The sequence below is a fragment of the Scyliorhinus canicula genome, chromosome 1, assembly GCF_902713615.1.
Source record: "Scyliorhinus canicula chromosome 1, sScyCan1.1, whole genome shotgun sequence".
Lineage (NCBI taxonomy): Eukaryota > Metazoa > Chordata > Chondrichthyes > Carcharhiniformes > Scyliorhinidae > Scyliorhinus > Scyliorhinus canicula.
In genome coordinates this window covers 50327322-50343075 of record NC_052146.1, presented here as the reverse complement: position 1 = coordinate 50343075, position 15754 = coordinate 50327322, and the positions used below count along the sequence as shown (strand labels likewise).

Genomic DNA, 15754 nt, shown 5'->3' with positions numbered 1-15754 from the left:
AGCATACGCGTCACGGGCAATGACACTCACTGAGACCAGATATGCGCAGATTGAGAAGGAGTGTTTAGACCTTCTCACCTGCATCCTCAAATTTCATGATTATGTCTACGGCCTTGCCAACATTTACTGTTGAGATGGATCATAGGCCTCTGGTCCACATCAGCCAAAAGGACCTGAACGACATAATGCTTAGTTTGCAGAGAATTTTGCTCAAACTTCGGAGGTATGATTTCAATTTGGTGTACACCCCTGGCAAGGAGCTCATCATCGCCGATGCATTGTCCTGCTCCGTCAACTCACCCAGTGAACCACTGGAGATCATCCAGCAGGTACAACTGTGTGAAAGCACTCTCCCGGCAACAGATGAGAAGATTGTTCTCATCCGCGAAAAGACAGCCAAAGACCCCCTGTTGCAGCGAGTCATCCACAACCTCAGAAAGGGCTGGCAGAAAGGGCAATGCCCTCAATTCTACAACGTCAAGGACAACCTGACATTGATCGACGGCATCCTGCTCAAGCTGGGCAGGATAGTCATCCCGCTACATCTCCAGAGCATGGTGCTGCGGCAGATTCATGTGGGACACCTCGGCGTAGAAATGTGCAGACACAGGGCCCAGCAAGCTGTCTACTGACCCGGCATCAACCAGGACGACATCGGACATGGTCCTGAACTGCGAAACCTGTCAGAGATTCCAACCAGCGCACAGCAAGGAGACGCTCCAATCACATGACCTAGAGCCTTTCCGTGGTCCAAGGTTGGTATTGACCTATTCCACACGAATGGTCGTGACTATATCTTAATCATCGATTACTTTTCGAACTATCCTGAGGTGCTGAAGCTGCCAGACCTCACCTCACGGACCATCATCGAAGCGTCTAAAAATACATTCTCACGGCATGGCATCCCGAACACCGTCATTTTTTTTTTTTTTATAAATTTAGATTACCCAATTATTTTTTCCAATTAAGGGGCAATTTAGCATGGCCAATCCACCTACTCTGCACATTTTTTTTTTGGTTGTGGGGGCGAAACCCACGCAGACACGGGGAGAATGTGCAAACTCCACATGGACAGTGACCCAGAGCCGGGATCGAACCTGGGACCTCAGCGCCGTGAGGCGGTTATGCTAACCACTAGGCCACCATGCTGCCCTCCCCGAACACCGTCATGAGCGACAATGGCCCGTGCTTCCACAGTCGAGAATGGTCCACGTTTGCCAAGAACTACAATTCCAGGCATGTCACCTCCTGTCCACACTATCCGCAGTCCAATGGCAAAGTCAAAAAAGGGGTCACATCGTTAAGCAGCTCATCCGCAAGGCCTCGGACTCCGCTTTCGACATATACCTTGCACTACTAGTGTACCGGGCGATTCCCTTGTCCGCTGGCATGTCGCCAGCTCAACTCCTGATGAATAGGGACCTGCGGACGACACTTCCAGCCATACACCTGCCCAACCTTGATCACCTTCTGGTGCTGCAGAAGATGCAGCAGCTTCGCGACAGCCGGAAGCAGGGCTATGACGCACATGCCACCGATCTGAACGTATTATCCCCGGCAGACATGGACAGGATCAAGATACCGGATGGTGGGTGGTCTGCTCTGGCTGTTGTTGTTCGACAGGCTGTGACCAGATCCTATGTCAGACGTATGGCCGATGGCTCCATTGTGCAAAGGAATCGAAGGGCACTGCAAAATGTTGCTTGCCCACAACCACTTTCCCCTCCTGCCTATGGTGGTAAAAGCATTTTATGTTTGATGTTTGTGGGTTTTTTATGGCGAGACTCACTGACTATAATATTTCACATCCACATTCATTAGCCTGCAAATTCGCCTCTCTTAAAATGAATAGATTGATTGATTGATTGATATTTATTTTCACATGTACCAAAGTAAAGTGAAAAATATTTTTCTGTGGCCAAAGGAGAGTACACAGTACGTACATAGTAGACAAAAACAACAATTGACAGTGGTGCATCAACAAATAGTGATTGATTACAGTGCCAAACAAGAGCAGGATAGGGTGTCGTAATTAGTGTTCTTACAGGGAATAGATCAGTCCAAAGGGGGAGTCATTGAGGAGTCATGTAGCTGTGGGGAAGAAGCTGTTCCTATGTCTGGATATGCGGGTCTTCAGATTTCTGTATCTTCTGCCTGATTGAAGAGTTTGGAAGAGGGCAAAGCCTGGGTGGGAGGGGTCTCTGATAATGCTGTCTGCCTTCCTGAGGCAGCGGGAGGTGTAGACAGAATCAATGTGGGGATTGCTTGTGTGATGCGTTGGGCTGAATTCACCACACTCTGCAGTTTCTTGCGATCTTGGACCGAGCAGTTGCCATAGCAGGCTGTGATGCAATCAGATATGATGCTCTCTATGGCACATCTGTAGAAGTTTGAGAGAGTCAATGCAGACATGCTGAATTTCTTTAGATTCCGTAGGAAATAAAGATGTTGTTGGGCTTTCTTGAATGTTGCATCAACGTGAGTGGATCAGAACAGATTGTTGGTGATGGTGACCCCCAAGAACTTAAAGCTATCGACTATCTCCACTTCGGAGCTATTGATGTCAGCGGGAAAGTGTGTCGTACGACGCTTCCTGAAGTCGATGATCAGTTCCTTGGTCTTTCCAACATTTAGAGAGTGATTGTTTTTGGTACACCGTGCAACCAAGTGATTTATCTCCCTCCTGTAGTCTGATTCATTGCTGTTTGAGATACAGCCCACAGTCGTATCATCCACAAACTTATAGATTGAATTGGAGTTGAATCTTGCTGCACAGTCGTGTGTGTATAGGGAGTACAGTAGAGGACTGAGCACACATCCTTGTGGGGCCCTGGTGTTGATGGCTATTGTGGAGGAGGTGGTGTACCTATCCTGACAGATTGGAGTCTGTTGGTGAGAAAGTCAAGGATCCAGCTGCACAGGGAGGGGTCAAGTACAAGGTTGCAGAGTTTGGTTATTAGTCTTGTTGGGATAATGGTGTTGAAGGCAGAGCTGGAGTCTATGAGCAGCAGTCTGACGTAGGTGTCCTTGTTGTCGAGATGTTCGAGAGTTGATTGTAGGGCCAGAGAGATAGCGTCTGCTGTGGATCAGTTGCCGCAGTCGGTAAACTGCAATGGATTGAGAACATCGGGGAGGCTGGCGTTGATCCGTCTCATGACTAGCTGCTCAAAGCATTTCATAACAAATATCAGAGCCACCGGTCGATAGTCATTGAGGCACGCTAGCTTTTTCTTCCTTGGTACTAGTATTATGGTGGTCTTCTTGAAGCAGGTCTTCTCAGAGCGGAGGAGTGAGATGGTGAAGATATCTGCGAATACACTCGCCAGCTGATCTGCGCAGGCTCTGACCGCTCACCCAGGGATCCGTTGGGCCCCGTCGCTTTCCGCGGGTTTATTTTCAAGAAGGCAGCTCTTACCTCCGAGGCTGTAATAGTGAGTATGAGTGTGCCCAAGGCTGTTGGGGTGGGTGGCACTGATGTGTTGGCTGACTCTTCGAAGCGGGCACAGAACTTGTTCAGTTCATTGGGGAGGGGTGCTCCAGCCCCAGACATTCCGCCTGGCCTTGCTTTGTAGCCTGTGATCTCATGTAAGCCCTGCCATAGACGAATAGGTGTTATTTGCAGGCTGGCCAACATAAAAATAGAAAATACCACCCATTATTTTTCAGGCATTTTCTTTACCAGGTGTTTTGTGGGTCTACCTTGCACTTAGGATAAGGATTCCTCCTCTGCATTTCTCTGTCTCTATGTGGGAGAGTGCTTGCTGTGTGCAAAGAGGTAGCAGAAGAACACAAATGCTAGCACAGTGTGTGTTGCCGTGCATTAGGGATTCAGTAGCCTCCACTTACACTGATTTTGAAAATAATTGTCATTTAACAAAATATAAATGTATGGTTGACGGCAAGTAGTTTGTAATGAATCATTGCACGTAGAGATGCTGCAGAGACAGGATCATCTGGCTTATTATTTTTGCTTAGCCTTGACTTTCATTTTAACCATGATGTGGAGATGCCGGCGTTGGACTGGGGTGAGCACAGTAAGAAGCCTTACAACACCATGTTAAAGTCTAACAGGTTTATTTCAAACATGAGCTTTCGGAGCACTGCTCCTTCCTCCATTTCCTCCTTCATTTTAACATAACGGTTGCAGCTAATTCTTCTTCTGTGGCTGTGTTCATTCAGTGTAGGATGTTGCACTCTTCATGCCTCTCCAAGAGGGATTTCAGCTGCATACTGATGTGCTGAGAAGTTTCTTCTCTCAGAGGGTTGTCAGCCTTTGGACCTCTCTTCCTCAAAGGGCAGTGGAAGCAGAGTCTGAATATTTTTAAGGCAGAGCTAAATAGATTCTTGATTAACAAGGGGCGAAGGGATTTTGGGGATAGTGGTGAGAATATGGGGGTGAGGTTACAATCAGATCAGCCGTGGTCTACTGAATGGCGGAGCAGGCTCGAGGGGCCAAGTAGCCTACTCCTGCTCCTCGTTCATATGTTTGTATGTGTTGGCAAGGCATGTTGTCGGTAACGGCTGACCGGGAATCCTTTCTGCTCTAACGTCCACCATTGATCTATTGGAAGAATTAACAGATTGATTATCGACCTACTTATGTTCTGGTGATGCTCAATATGTAATATACATTTAAGACAATGGGCGGGATTCTCCAACCCCCCCCCCCCCGTCACCGCTGGGTTGGAGAGTCGCCGGGGGTGAATCCCGCCCTGCCGCTCCAATGCCGACTGCCGAGTTCTCCGGTGCCGGTTTTCGGGCGGGGGCAGTATCACGCCGCGCTGGCCGGGGGCCGTTGGCAGCAGCCATCCCCCCCCCCACGGCAATTCTCTGGGCCCTAATGGGCCGAGCGGCCGCCCGTTTACGGCCAGTCCCACCGGCATGAAATGGACATGGTCCACCCCAGCGGGACCTACCTTGGAGGGTGGCTAGCGGAGTCCTCGGGGGGGCCCACCGATTTGCGGGCGGGCCTGTGCCGTGGGGGCACTCTTTCCCTCCACGCCAGCCTCTGTAGGGCTCCGCCATGGCCAGCACGGAGAAGAAACCCCCTGCGCATGCGCAGGAAACACGCCGGCGGTTCTGCGCATGCGCCAACTCATGTTGGCCCATGGTGGCCCTTCGGCGCCGGTTGGCGTGGTGCCAACTCCGCCGCCGCTGGCCGAACCCCAGGAATTGCGGAGGATTCCGCAACTTCCAGGCGCCCCGATTCCGGAGTGGTTCACGCCACTCTTGGCGCCAGCATCGGGCTGTCCCGCCAATTGTGGGAGAATCCCGGCCAATAGCTGTGTTCCTTAAAGGCACAATGCAGTAGTCGACAAGGCTTCACTGTATAATTTTAAATATTTAGTCTTTGGGGAAGACTGATGTAATCATTCACGTAAAATCTCCTTCCAACTAATTTTTAATCCAGCCAGCCCATTTAAAACCTCCTTAAACTAATAATAATAAAAATCTTTATTGTCACAAGTATGTTGACATTAACACTGCAATGAAGTTACTGTAAAAATCCCCTAGTCACCACATTCTGATGCCTGTTCGGGTACACAGAGGGAGAATTCAGAATGTCTAATTCACCTAACGAGCAAGTCTTTCGGGACTTGTGGGAGGAAGCCGGAGCACCCGGATGTGGTGATATGCATCACTGTAAATACTCAAGGGGTTAATGTAAATACACGTAGAATAGATAGACACTAGAGGGAGCACCAGAGACATGAAACACAGACATTCAACCAATAGGTCAGTAAGATAGGACACAACCAATGGGCATTCACAATACACACAGAGGTGACACCACCACAGGAGGGCATCACACCAACCCATATGAAAAGGACACAGCACACATGATCTTCCTCTTTCCAGTGGAGACACTCAGTGAGTACAGACACAGGGTTGATTGAACATCACACCCACCACATGGATTGTAGCAGACTGGTTCGTTAGTCTGAGTAGCTGTAGAAGGATTAACAATAGAGCTGAATCCAAGCAGGAGAATTGTTAATAGTTTAATAAACGTGTTAAAGCTATCTCCAAGTCTGAATCTTCCTTTGTCAGCGTGCACATCAAGGAAGCAGCTTATGCTACGTCAAGAGCATAACAAAACACCGGAGAAAACCTACGGAGACACGGGGAGAATGTGCAGACTCTACAGAGACAGTGACCCAAGCCAGGAATCAAACCTGGGACCCTGGCACTGTGAAACAGCAGTGCTAACCACTGTGCTACAGTGCTACAAAATAATTCAAAAACCATGAGCACATTCACTGTTTTGCAAAGGCTACTTCGCCCCAATTATCTTTACAATCGCCTCCACCTTGCGCACACCTTTTTACATTCTTACACAAGCTTATTTCCAGTTTACCACTCCCTTTAAAGAACTGGTTGCTACTCCTTCAGCCAAATATGCCCAACCTTCTGAAATTATTTTCCTCAGTATCTACTTTGACATCTTGTTTTCTCTCTTCAACATCTCTGATGTGAGGCAGCAGTGCTGACCGCTGTGTCGCCGTGCTACGTAGTTGGAAATCGCTTCCGCTAAAAGTGTAAGTTAATTCATTTTGATACAAAATAGTGCTTATAAAAAAAGTACTTGAGAAACAAGTTTGAGTGGTTTACAGTGAAATCTTTTCAGAATGAAACAACATTGTACAAACCGTAGACCTTCCATTTAATCCACAATATGCATTTTACAATGTTTGAGGATTGACATTAATAATCTATCAAAATAGTTTCTTATTGCATAAACTCAGCTAGATTATCCCAGGGTGGGAGTCTCCGGGGAGTTGACCCTCTGGCCAGGATTCGTGAACGTCAACAACAGCAAAACTGGTGCCAAACCTGGATTGATTCAGCAACTGTGGAGGGGCTAGCACCGGCGCCACATGGAACACAATCGATTCCAATGAGAAACGATACCAGATTCGTCAGGTCCGTGATTGACACTCAGGAGGCTGACAAGCTGCAGCCACATATACACATTACAATCCCCACACACACTCATCCCAGCCATCAAGGTGGCACTGGTTGTGCTGGAGTGTGCCCATCTTGCTGATGGGTCGGCTGGGGCCAGAGGGCACCTAGGGGGCATGCCCTGGGGGACACCCACATTCGACCTGTGGCCCTAAGTTCACAGTGGGCAGTCAGCTGCATGGCTGCCTTGCTGGCCATGGCAATGGTTCTCCATGCCCGTCTACCCCGACCCCACTGCCCACCTCCTGGCCACCTCCCTGCTACTCTCCCTGGCCCTGGCAGAAGCCCCCATGGCCAGCGGAACAACTGTCAGCAAACTATGGTGATGTTGGATACTTTCCATACCCCCTCTCTCTCCCTCATCAGCCACAACGCGGGTTTCACGTTTTTTAAAAACACAAGTGGCCCTTGCCATTGGGATTTTGGCCCATCGGAGGCGGAGAATCGCAGAGGCCCCGGAGAATACCAGGTCGGGCCCATTAATGATATGCAAACGGTGTTTACTGTAAGTGCGTCCTGGAATGCATTGACGCTTCTGGTGAGGTGACAGAGAATTGCGATTTGGCATGAAATCGGCACCGTCGAAATTTTGGCATGGGAACCGATTCTCTGCCCAATCGCATTTTGTCATTCCGGCATCGGCCGACGGAGAATCCCTTCCTCCCCAAACTTTGGGGACTGGATTACTTTGTTGACTACATTATACAAATTGTAATTAATATTGTTCCTCCGTTCCCTGTCTCAACCTTCCAGTGTTTCAATGTGCAGCACAGGCTGGATGTAAGTATGTGGAGGAGGCCTTTAAGTGCCAGTGAGTAACATTCCCAACCTTCATTTCTCAGTCTGCTTCACATCTCACAAGCTATTTGCATCCAAACAGTTCAAGGCCAGTTTGAAGGATGGCCTGCAGGCAGCCAATGAAGTCAGAACCCTTCTGGCAAATTTCTGAAGTTAGGTAATGAATTTTGATTTTTATATAGTGCCTCTCGCGTGTTGAAAATGCATTAATATTCTTCACAACCAGTAACTTACTTCTGTTGTGTGGTCACTAAAATAACATAGGCCAATGCAAATACCAACCTGGGCAGGATAAGATCCAACACAAGGTGTGAGATAAATGATCAGGTAATGGTTTGAATCCTGCTGTGCGCAGCGATGGGACAGATTTTGCTATTCACCTCGAGCACAGTTGCCACAGACATTTAGTGGGCTGGTTAACAATTACTTGCAGTCATCTGGCATCTGTTTAAATTTGGCACCTTCCACAGTGAATCTGCAGAGCTATTGCAACCAACCAGATTGAAGAATCCTTAGTGAGACATGCAGACTGTAGAGTCGGGCAAAAAAAAGGAAATATAAATTAAATATAAATCATTGTACAAAAGGAAATAAAGTTGGGAGAACATGCATTGGATGAAGGAAGTGATGAGAAAATTAGAAAGACGATAAAAATATTATTTTTAAATCTACATTAATTTTCTTTTGAGAGAATGAGAGAGAATCCAAATTTCGAAAGTTAACTTTTCTGGAGAAGACAGGCTGTTCAGCAGTATTGATCGCTGAGCACACCTTTAAAACTCAGTTACTCCTAATTGTGCAAGGTCTAATTTTCCTATTTGTCTGTGGGTAGCACAAGTGGATAGCACTGTGGCTTCACAGCGCCAGGGTCCCAGGTTCAATTCCCTGCTGGGCCACTGTCTGTGCGGAGTCTGCACGTTCTCCCCGTGTCTGTGTGGGTTTCCTCCCACCGTCCAAAGACGTGCAGGTTAGGTGGATTGGCCATTCTAAATTGCCCTTAAGTGTCCAAAAAAGGTTAGGAGGGGTTATTGGGTTACAGGGATAGGGTGGAAGTGAGGGCTTAAGTGGGTCGGTGCAGACTTGATGGGCCGAATGGCCTCCTTCTGCACTGCATGTTCTATGTCTGTGGAGCAAGAATAAGCCTCTGGCTCAGTGAAGGATCGCCTAAGTCAAAGCTGACAACACTGGAGAGAGTCAGATCAAAGCATTAACACTCAACCGCTGATTTAATTTTATAAAAGTAAAATATCACAGATACTGCAAATCTAAAATAGAAAGCAGAAAATTGCTGGCTAAATTTGGCCGGTCTGGCAGCGTCTGTGCAGAGAGAAACACAGTTAACATTTTGAATCTGTAGGACTCTTTTACAGTTTATAAAAGGGTCATATGGATTCGAAACTTTAACTCTGTTTCTGTCTCCACAAATGTTGTCAGACCTGCTGAGTTTATCCAGTATTTCCTGATTTCATTGTATACATGTTCTCAAGATAAACTTACTTGAAGCAAGCATCAAAAGCTGGTGTCATACTGTGGACTACTCAAAATTCTTAGAGTGGTTTTGCTTGGAAAGTGGAGACAAAGAAGACATAATAATAATAATCTTTATTAGTATCACAAGTAGGCTTACATTAACATTGCAATGAAGTTACTGTGAAAATCCCCTAGTCGCCACATTCCAGTGCCTGTTCGGGTACACTGAGGGAGAATTCAGAATGTCCAGTTCACCTAACAGCACGTCTTTCTGGACTTGTGGGAGGAAACCGGAGCACCCGGAGGAAACCCCGCAGACACAGGGAGAACCTGCAGACTCCGCACAGACAGTGACCCAGGCCGGGAATCGAACCCGGGACCCTAGCGCTGTGAAGCAATAGTGCTAACCGCTGTGCTACCATGCCACTCACATGCTATTTGTTCAATCTGTGCAGCGCTCTATGGTGTGAGTTATGAAGATTACTCATACCCTGTTTTACTTGCTTTTCTTGTACCTTGTGAAATCAGATTCTGAATATGGAGCACAAGCAATTGAGATGTGCATTTTTCTGGATCTCCTCCAAGTGGGGAGTTATATGGTTACACCTTATTTCAGTTTGCAAGTTTGAGGTTTTGGGTTTTCCCGAATGCGACAGACTCTGGCGTGAATGTGCCACACCTACATATTCCCCAAGAAGCTCAATGAAGTTCACATGAGTTTTCCCAGCTCTCTCTGAATCTGTGCTAGACAGGATAAGTGGGCCGAAGGGCCTGTACTGTGCTGTACTGTTTTATGTTCTAAAACAGGCCATGAATTCATCCGCATTAGCCATTTCCACTTATTACACTGTGTGTTGCACGCGAGGAGGTGGTGCTGGATCTTTCAGGTGCAAGGACACTAATTGAAAGGTTTAAGATATTTTTTTAAGTTTACAAATAAGAAACCTGACAACTGTACCCCAATCTAACCAGAAAATAAATTGGGTAACTCAGGGGTGGTGAATCACACATTTACAACCTTCTTTAGTGATAAACCAATCAACTTCGAATTACCACTTTAAATATGATGTGGAGATGCCGGTGTTGGACTGGGGTGAGCACAGTAAGAAGTCTTACAACACCAGGTTAAAGTCCAACAGGTTTGTTTCAAACACTAGCTTTCAGAGCACTGCTCCTTCCTCTTCATTCACCTGAGGAAGGAGCAGTGCTCCGAAAGCTAGTGTTTGAAACGAACACGTTGGACTTTAACCTGGTGTTGTAAGACTTCTTACTGCACTTTAAATATATCATAGAATCCCTACAGAGCAGAATATTTTTTGCCCAAGTCAGGTGGGATGATGCTCAAAGTACAGCATAAACTGGTTGGGCCGAAAGGCCCAGTTCCTGACATGATGGTCATCCACAGTGCCGTTGGGAGGGAATTCTAGGATTTTTAACCCAGCGACAGTAAAGGAACGGCGATATATTTCCAAGTCAGGGGCAGCATGGTGGCGCAATGGTTAGCACTGCTGCCTCACAGCACCGAGGACCTGGATTCGGGTCACTGTCCATGTCAAGTTTGCACGTTCTTCCCATGTCTGCCTGGGTCTCACCCCTACAACCCAAAGATGTGCAGGGTAGGCGGATTGGCCACAATAAATTGCCCCTTAACAAAAAAAAGACGTAGTTCCAAGTCAAGGTGATGAGTGACTTGGAGGGGAACCTCCAAGTGCTGGTGTTCCCAGGTATCTGTTGCCTTTGTCCTTCTCGATGGTAGTGCTCGTGGGTTTGGAAGGTGCTGCCTAAGGAGCCTTGGTGAGTTCCTGCAGTGCATCTTGTCGATGGTATACACGGCTGCCACTGTTCATTGGTGGTGGAGGGATTGAATGTTTGTGGAAGGGGGAAGCAATCAAGAGGGCTGCTTTGTCCTGGATGGTATCAAACTCCTTGAGTGTTATTGGAGCTACATTCATCCAGATCCAGGCAAGTAGTATTCAGTTCCACTCTAACTTGTGCCTTGGAGATGGTGGAGAGGATTTGTGGGGTCAGGAAGTGAGTTAGTTGCCACAGGATTCCTAGCCTTTGACCTGCTCTGGTAGCCACAGTATTTATATGGCTAGTCCAGTTCAGTTTCTGGTCAGTGGTAACCCCCTGGAATGTTGATAATGGGGGATTCAAAAATGGTAATGCCATTGAATGTCATGGGGCAGTGGTTAGATTCTCTCTTGTCGGAGATAGACATTGCTTGGCACTTGTGTGGCATGATGCCCCTTATCAACCCAAGCTTGCATATTGTCCAGGTCTTGCAGCATTTGGACATGGGCTACTTCTGTACCTGAGGATCACAAATGGTAATACTGAAGCAATCTGTGTCGGCATGCAGCAAGACCTGGACACGGCTCAAGCTTGAGCTGATAAATGCTAAGTAACATTTGTGCCTTAAAAGTGCCAGGCAATGGTCATCTTCACCAAGAGAATCTGACCATCTCCTCTGATGTTCAGTGACATGACCATCGCTGAATCCCCCACCATCAATATCCGGAGGGTTACCATTGACCAGTATCTTAATTGGACCAGCATATAAATACTGTGGCTACAAGAGGTAATATGTTGGGAATTAGCAGCGAGTAATTCACCTTTTGACTCCCAAAGGTCTGTCCACCATCTGCAAGGCACAAGTCAGGAGTTTGCTGGAATACTCCCTGCTTCTCGAGATGAGTGCGGCTCCAACATCACTCAAGGATTTTGATATGACCCAAGACAAAGCAGACCATTTGATTGGCACTGCATCTGTAAGTTTAAACATTCAGTCCATTAACCACCGTTGCACAGTGGCAGTTGTGTGTATCATATACAATATGAACTCGCAGCAACTCGCTGAGGCTCCTTTGACTGCACTTTTCAAGATCTCTACCATGTAGAAAAGGGCTGCATCACTTTCAAATCGCACAACAAACTGACTTGGAATTACTGTGCCAGTCCTTCAACACCACTGGATCAAAATCCTGCAACCCCTCCCAAATAGAACCATGGCTGTACCTAGATGGTACTGCAATAGTTCAAGAAAACAGCTCACCATGTTCAAAAGAGCAAATAGGGACGCACAATAATCCCTAGGTCTACCAGCAAAGCCCAAATCCCAGAAATGAAAATTTAAAAATCTGAGTAGGTGTTTATCCTGTACATGAGCAACAGTCACATGTGGCCGTACTAATCCCATGTCTCTTTGTCCCCCTTTCTTTCAGTCCCCTGTCTGTGCTGTTATTAAAGTTTGATATCGTCAGTGCTTCAATCGCTTAATCCAGTTATGCATTCCACAAATTCACAATCCTCTGCAGAAAATGTTCTTTCCCTCAACATTAAATGTAAGAGATTTAGGATGCCATCTCTATATTTCCCTCATTATAGCCCCTTCAATCACTGAAAACAGTCTGTTTCGGACTCCTTCATTACATTGCAACAACTACCAAGTGCTTCATTAGCTGTAAAGCACTTTGGGGACATGCCGCAGGCATGAAAGGTGCCATAGAAATGCAAGATTTTATTTATCTGCACTTCTATCAAAGTTCCCCATAATCTCTCCACAGCTCCACGGGCAATTTGGAAGAACCAATACAATCTGCTATGCTCCCACTCTGCAGTTAAGACAATTATCCACCAATAGTTTAGAATTCTGGCAAATTGAGTTCAGTGGATTTGTTTGTATCAGGAACTCCACTTAGTGTGGTATCGGTGTCAATCACACTGAGGTTGCAGACCCTGCGCGTCGTGTAGTCTTTTTCATCAGACTCTACCACCTTATTTTCATTTTGGCTTCAAAGTTCTCTCAAAGTCCCGAACTTTTGGATGACGGTGCCTTTTTTAAGAAGATGTTTACCTATCTGGGGTAATGAAGCCTTTTTCATTTCCATAGTACTGTTTACGAGACACATTGATGGAAATTGTACAAGTGAATTGGAAGGTGCAAAACCTCCACAGCTCAGCAACAAGCCGACGAGATAATTGAGCGCAGCCCTGAGACAGCATGTTGTCACATTGCCCTGCAAACTGTAATTACTAATTATAGTGATAATACTGTAACACATACAGGGAGGGAAGGAAGACACTGGCTCGAACTGACAAAGGCCTTGGGCCATTCAGTTAAATCATATATATTTTATTGAGCAGTCACAGAAACTGCCCCAACTTGGAACCAAAAATTGACAAATGTTTGTCAGATATGTTCAGTGAAACAAATTCGACGATATTTACACTGTAAATATGGCAATAAGAAAAATGACCTGAAGCATGTTTGCAAGCATTGTTACAACAAACTGACTTACTTCCAAGAAACAAACTTGAGATTACAAATACACAATGTTTATTACTTTGTGCGTGGTTGGAAGTTACATGAATAAAACAGCATGGTAAAAGTCTAAAGATGTTCCATTGCAACCCTTTAACGGGGCGACTGGAATTGGATTCAATTCAGTGTACAGGAAAGGGATTTGACAGTAAAGAATACTTGTATGAACAAAGAACAGCAAAGCAAGTTGAAAAACCCTTATTCTAGAGGCTGATAAAAGTATATGCGCACAAAAATAGGCTAAACAATTTACAAGTTAACATATTTTGAGAACATGCACGAAGAACACGTACGAACAGATTCAAAAGCAGCTTCTTCCCTGCTGTTACCAGACTCCTGAATGACCCTCTTACGGACTGAACTGATCTCTTCACACATCATCTTTACTGAGTAGAACTACACTCCTGAATGCTTCACACGATGCCTGTGTCTATGTATTTACATCGTGTATTTTATGTTTGCCCTCTGTATTTTAATTTCATGAATGGAACGATCTGTCTGAACTGTATGCAGAACAATACTTTTCACTGTACCTCAGTACACGTGAGAATAAACAAATCCAATCCAATATTTTGTAGTCTCTGGTGAGACAAAATTCTGGTTTCTAGGTCTACTAGATCAGGTCAGAGTGGTTCACCTCATGGCTGCTAAAGCCCCTGATAAGGCACAATTCAGTAATGCGATGGAATATCCTCCACTTCTGGAGGAGCTCAACTTCAACAACACCCAAAAAACTTGGTACCATCCAGGACAAAGCAGTCAACATGATGAGCATTGCTACACTGTGTACTGCAGCAACTCACTAAGACTTCAGCAGCAGCACCTCCCAAGGCGAAGAGATCTCCACCACCCGGAACAACAAAAGCAGGTGTATGGGAACACCAGCCCCTCCAAGTTGTACATTATGTTAACTTGGACATACATCGTCCATCGCTGGGTGAAAATCCTGGAACTCCCAACTAAATAGAAGCATCTTAACTACAGGCAGCAATGGTTCAGCTCACCACTACCTACTCAGAAGAATCTCTAGGTAACATCCACAGCCCCAGAGCTAATTTTAAAAATGGCACAATTAAACAGGCAAGTCACTTAATTTTAAGTTGTATTAAGCGAGGCTTTAAAAGATATTAAATTACACTTTCTGATGGAAGTCTTAGCTCTGATCGAATAAAATACTGTTATATTACACTACAATATACTAACTTTTATCATTGATATTAATTTTTTTTTTTTAATTTTCCAGGAACCTGATCAACAGTACGATGGAATAACCTTCAATGACTTTCTTCAGGTTTGTTTCCCTTGAAAACAAATTAAATTAGTATAAATTTTCTGAAGTGAAATTAGGCCTTATTCAAAACTGATAATGTAGAATCATAGAATCCCTACAGTGCAGGCCATTAGGCCCATAGAGTCGGCACTGACCCTCTGAAAGAGCACCCTCTCCCCTACCCTATCCCTGTAACCCCACCCAACCTGCACATCTTTTGGACACTAAGGGGCAATTATTAACGTGGCCAACCTACCTAACCTTCACATCTTTGCACTGAGAGGGGAAACTGGAACACCCAAAGGGAACCCACAGACACGGCTAGAACGTGCAAACTTCACACAGTCACTCAAGGCTGGAATTGAACTGCTACCGTTGTGAGGCAGCAGTGCTAACCACTGTACCACCATACCACCAATGTAGTGCGGTGATATCGCACTCTAGTAGACCACTGACGGATTCCTAGTAACTGCTGGACGATCATTTAGATTCTTAATCATAGAATCCCTACAGTATAGGAGACCGTTCTTGAATAGGTCCTTGAATGTCTATTGAGTACCGGGCAGCACGGTAGCATAGTGGTTAGCACAGTTGCTTCACAGCTCCAGGGTCCCAGGTTCGATTCCTGGCTAGGGTCACTGTCTGTGCGGAGTCTGCCCGTTCTCCCAGTGTGAGCGTGGGTTTCCTCCGGCTGCTCCAGTTTCCTCCCACAGTCCAATGATGTGCAGGTTAGGTGGATTGGCCATGGTAAATTGCCCTTATTGTCCAAAAAGGTTAGGTAGGGATAAAGGGGATAGAGTGGTGGCATGGGCCTAAGTAGGGTGCTCTTGCCAAGGCCCGGTGCAGACTTGATGGGCTGAATGGCCTCCTTCTGCACTGTAAATTCTATGAATATCAGGTAGTTTCATTATTTTAGTATTAACCCC

At 46.1% G+C, this 15754-nt stretch overlaps 1 protein-coding gene across 1 annotated transcript in view; it reads left to right on the top strand.

Annotated features, from left to right (window-relative positions):
• The window catches only part of tesca (tescalcin a), a 71487-nt gene that overhangs the window by 38800 nt on the left and 16933 nt on the right, over nt 1-15754 (top strand). The window contains exon 7 of the mRNA XM_038790624.1: nt 14802-14849. Within this exon, the coding sequence (XP_038646552.1) occupies nt 14802-14849 (48 nt within the window). The remainder of the gene's footprint in view (nt 1-14801; nt 14850-15754) is intronic.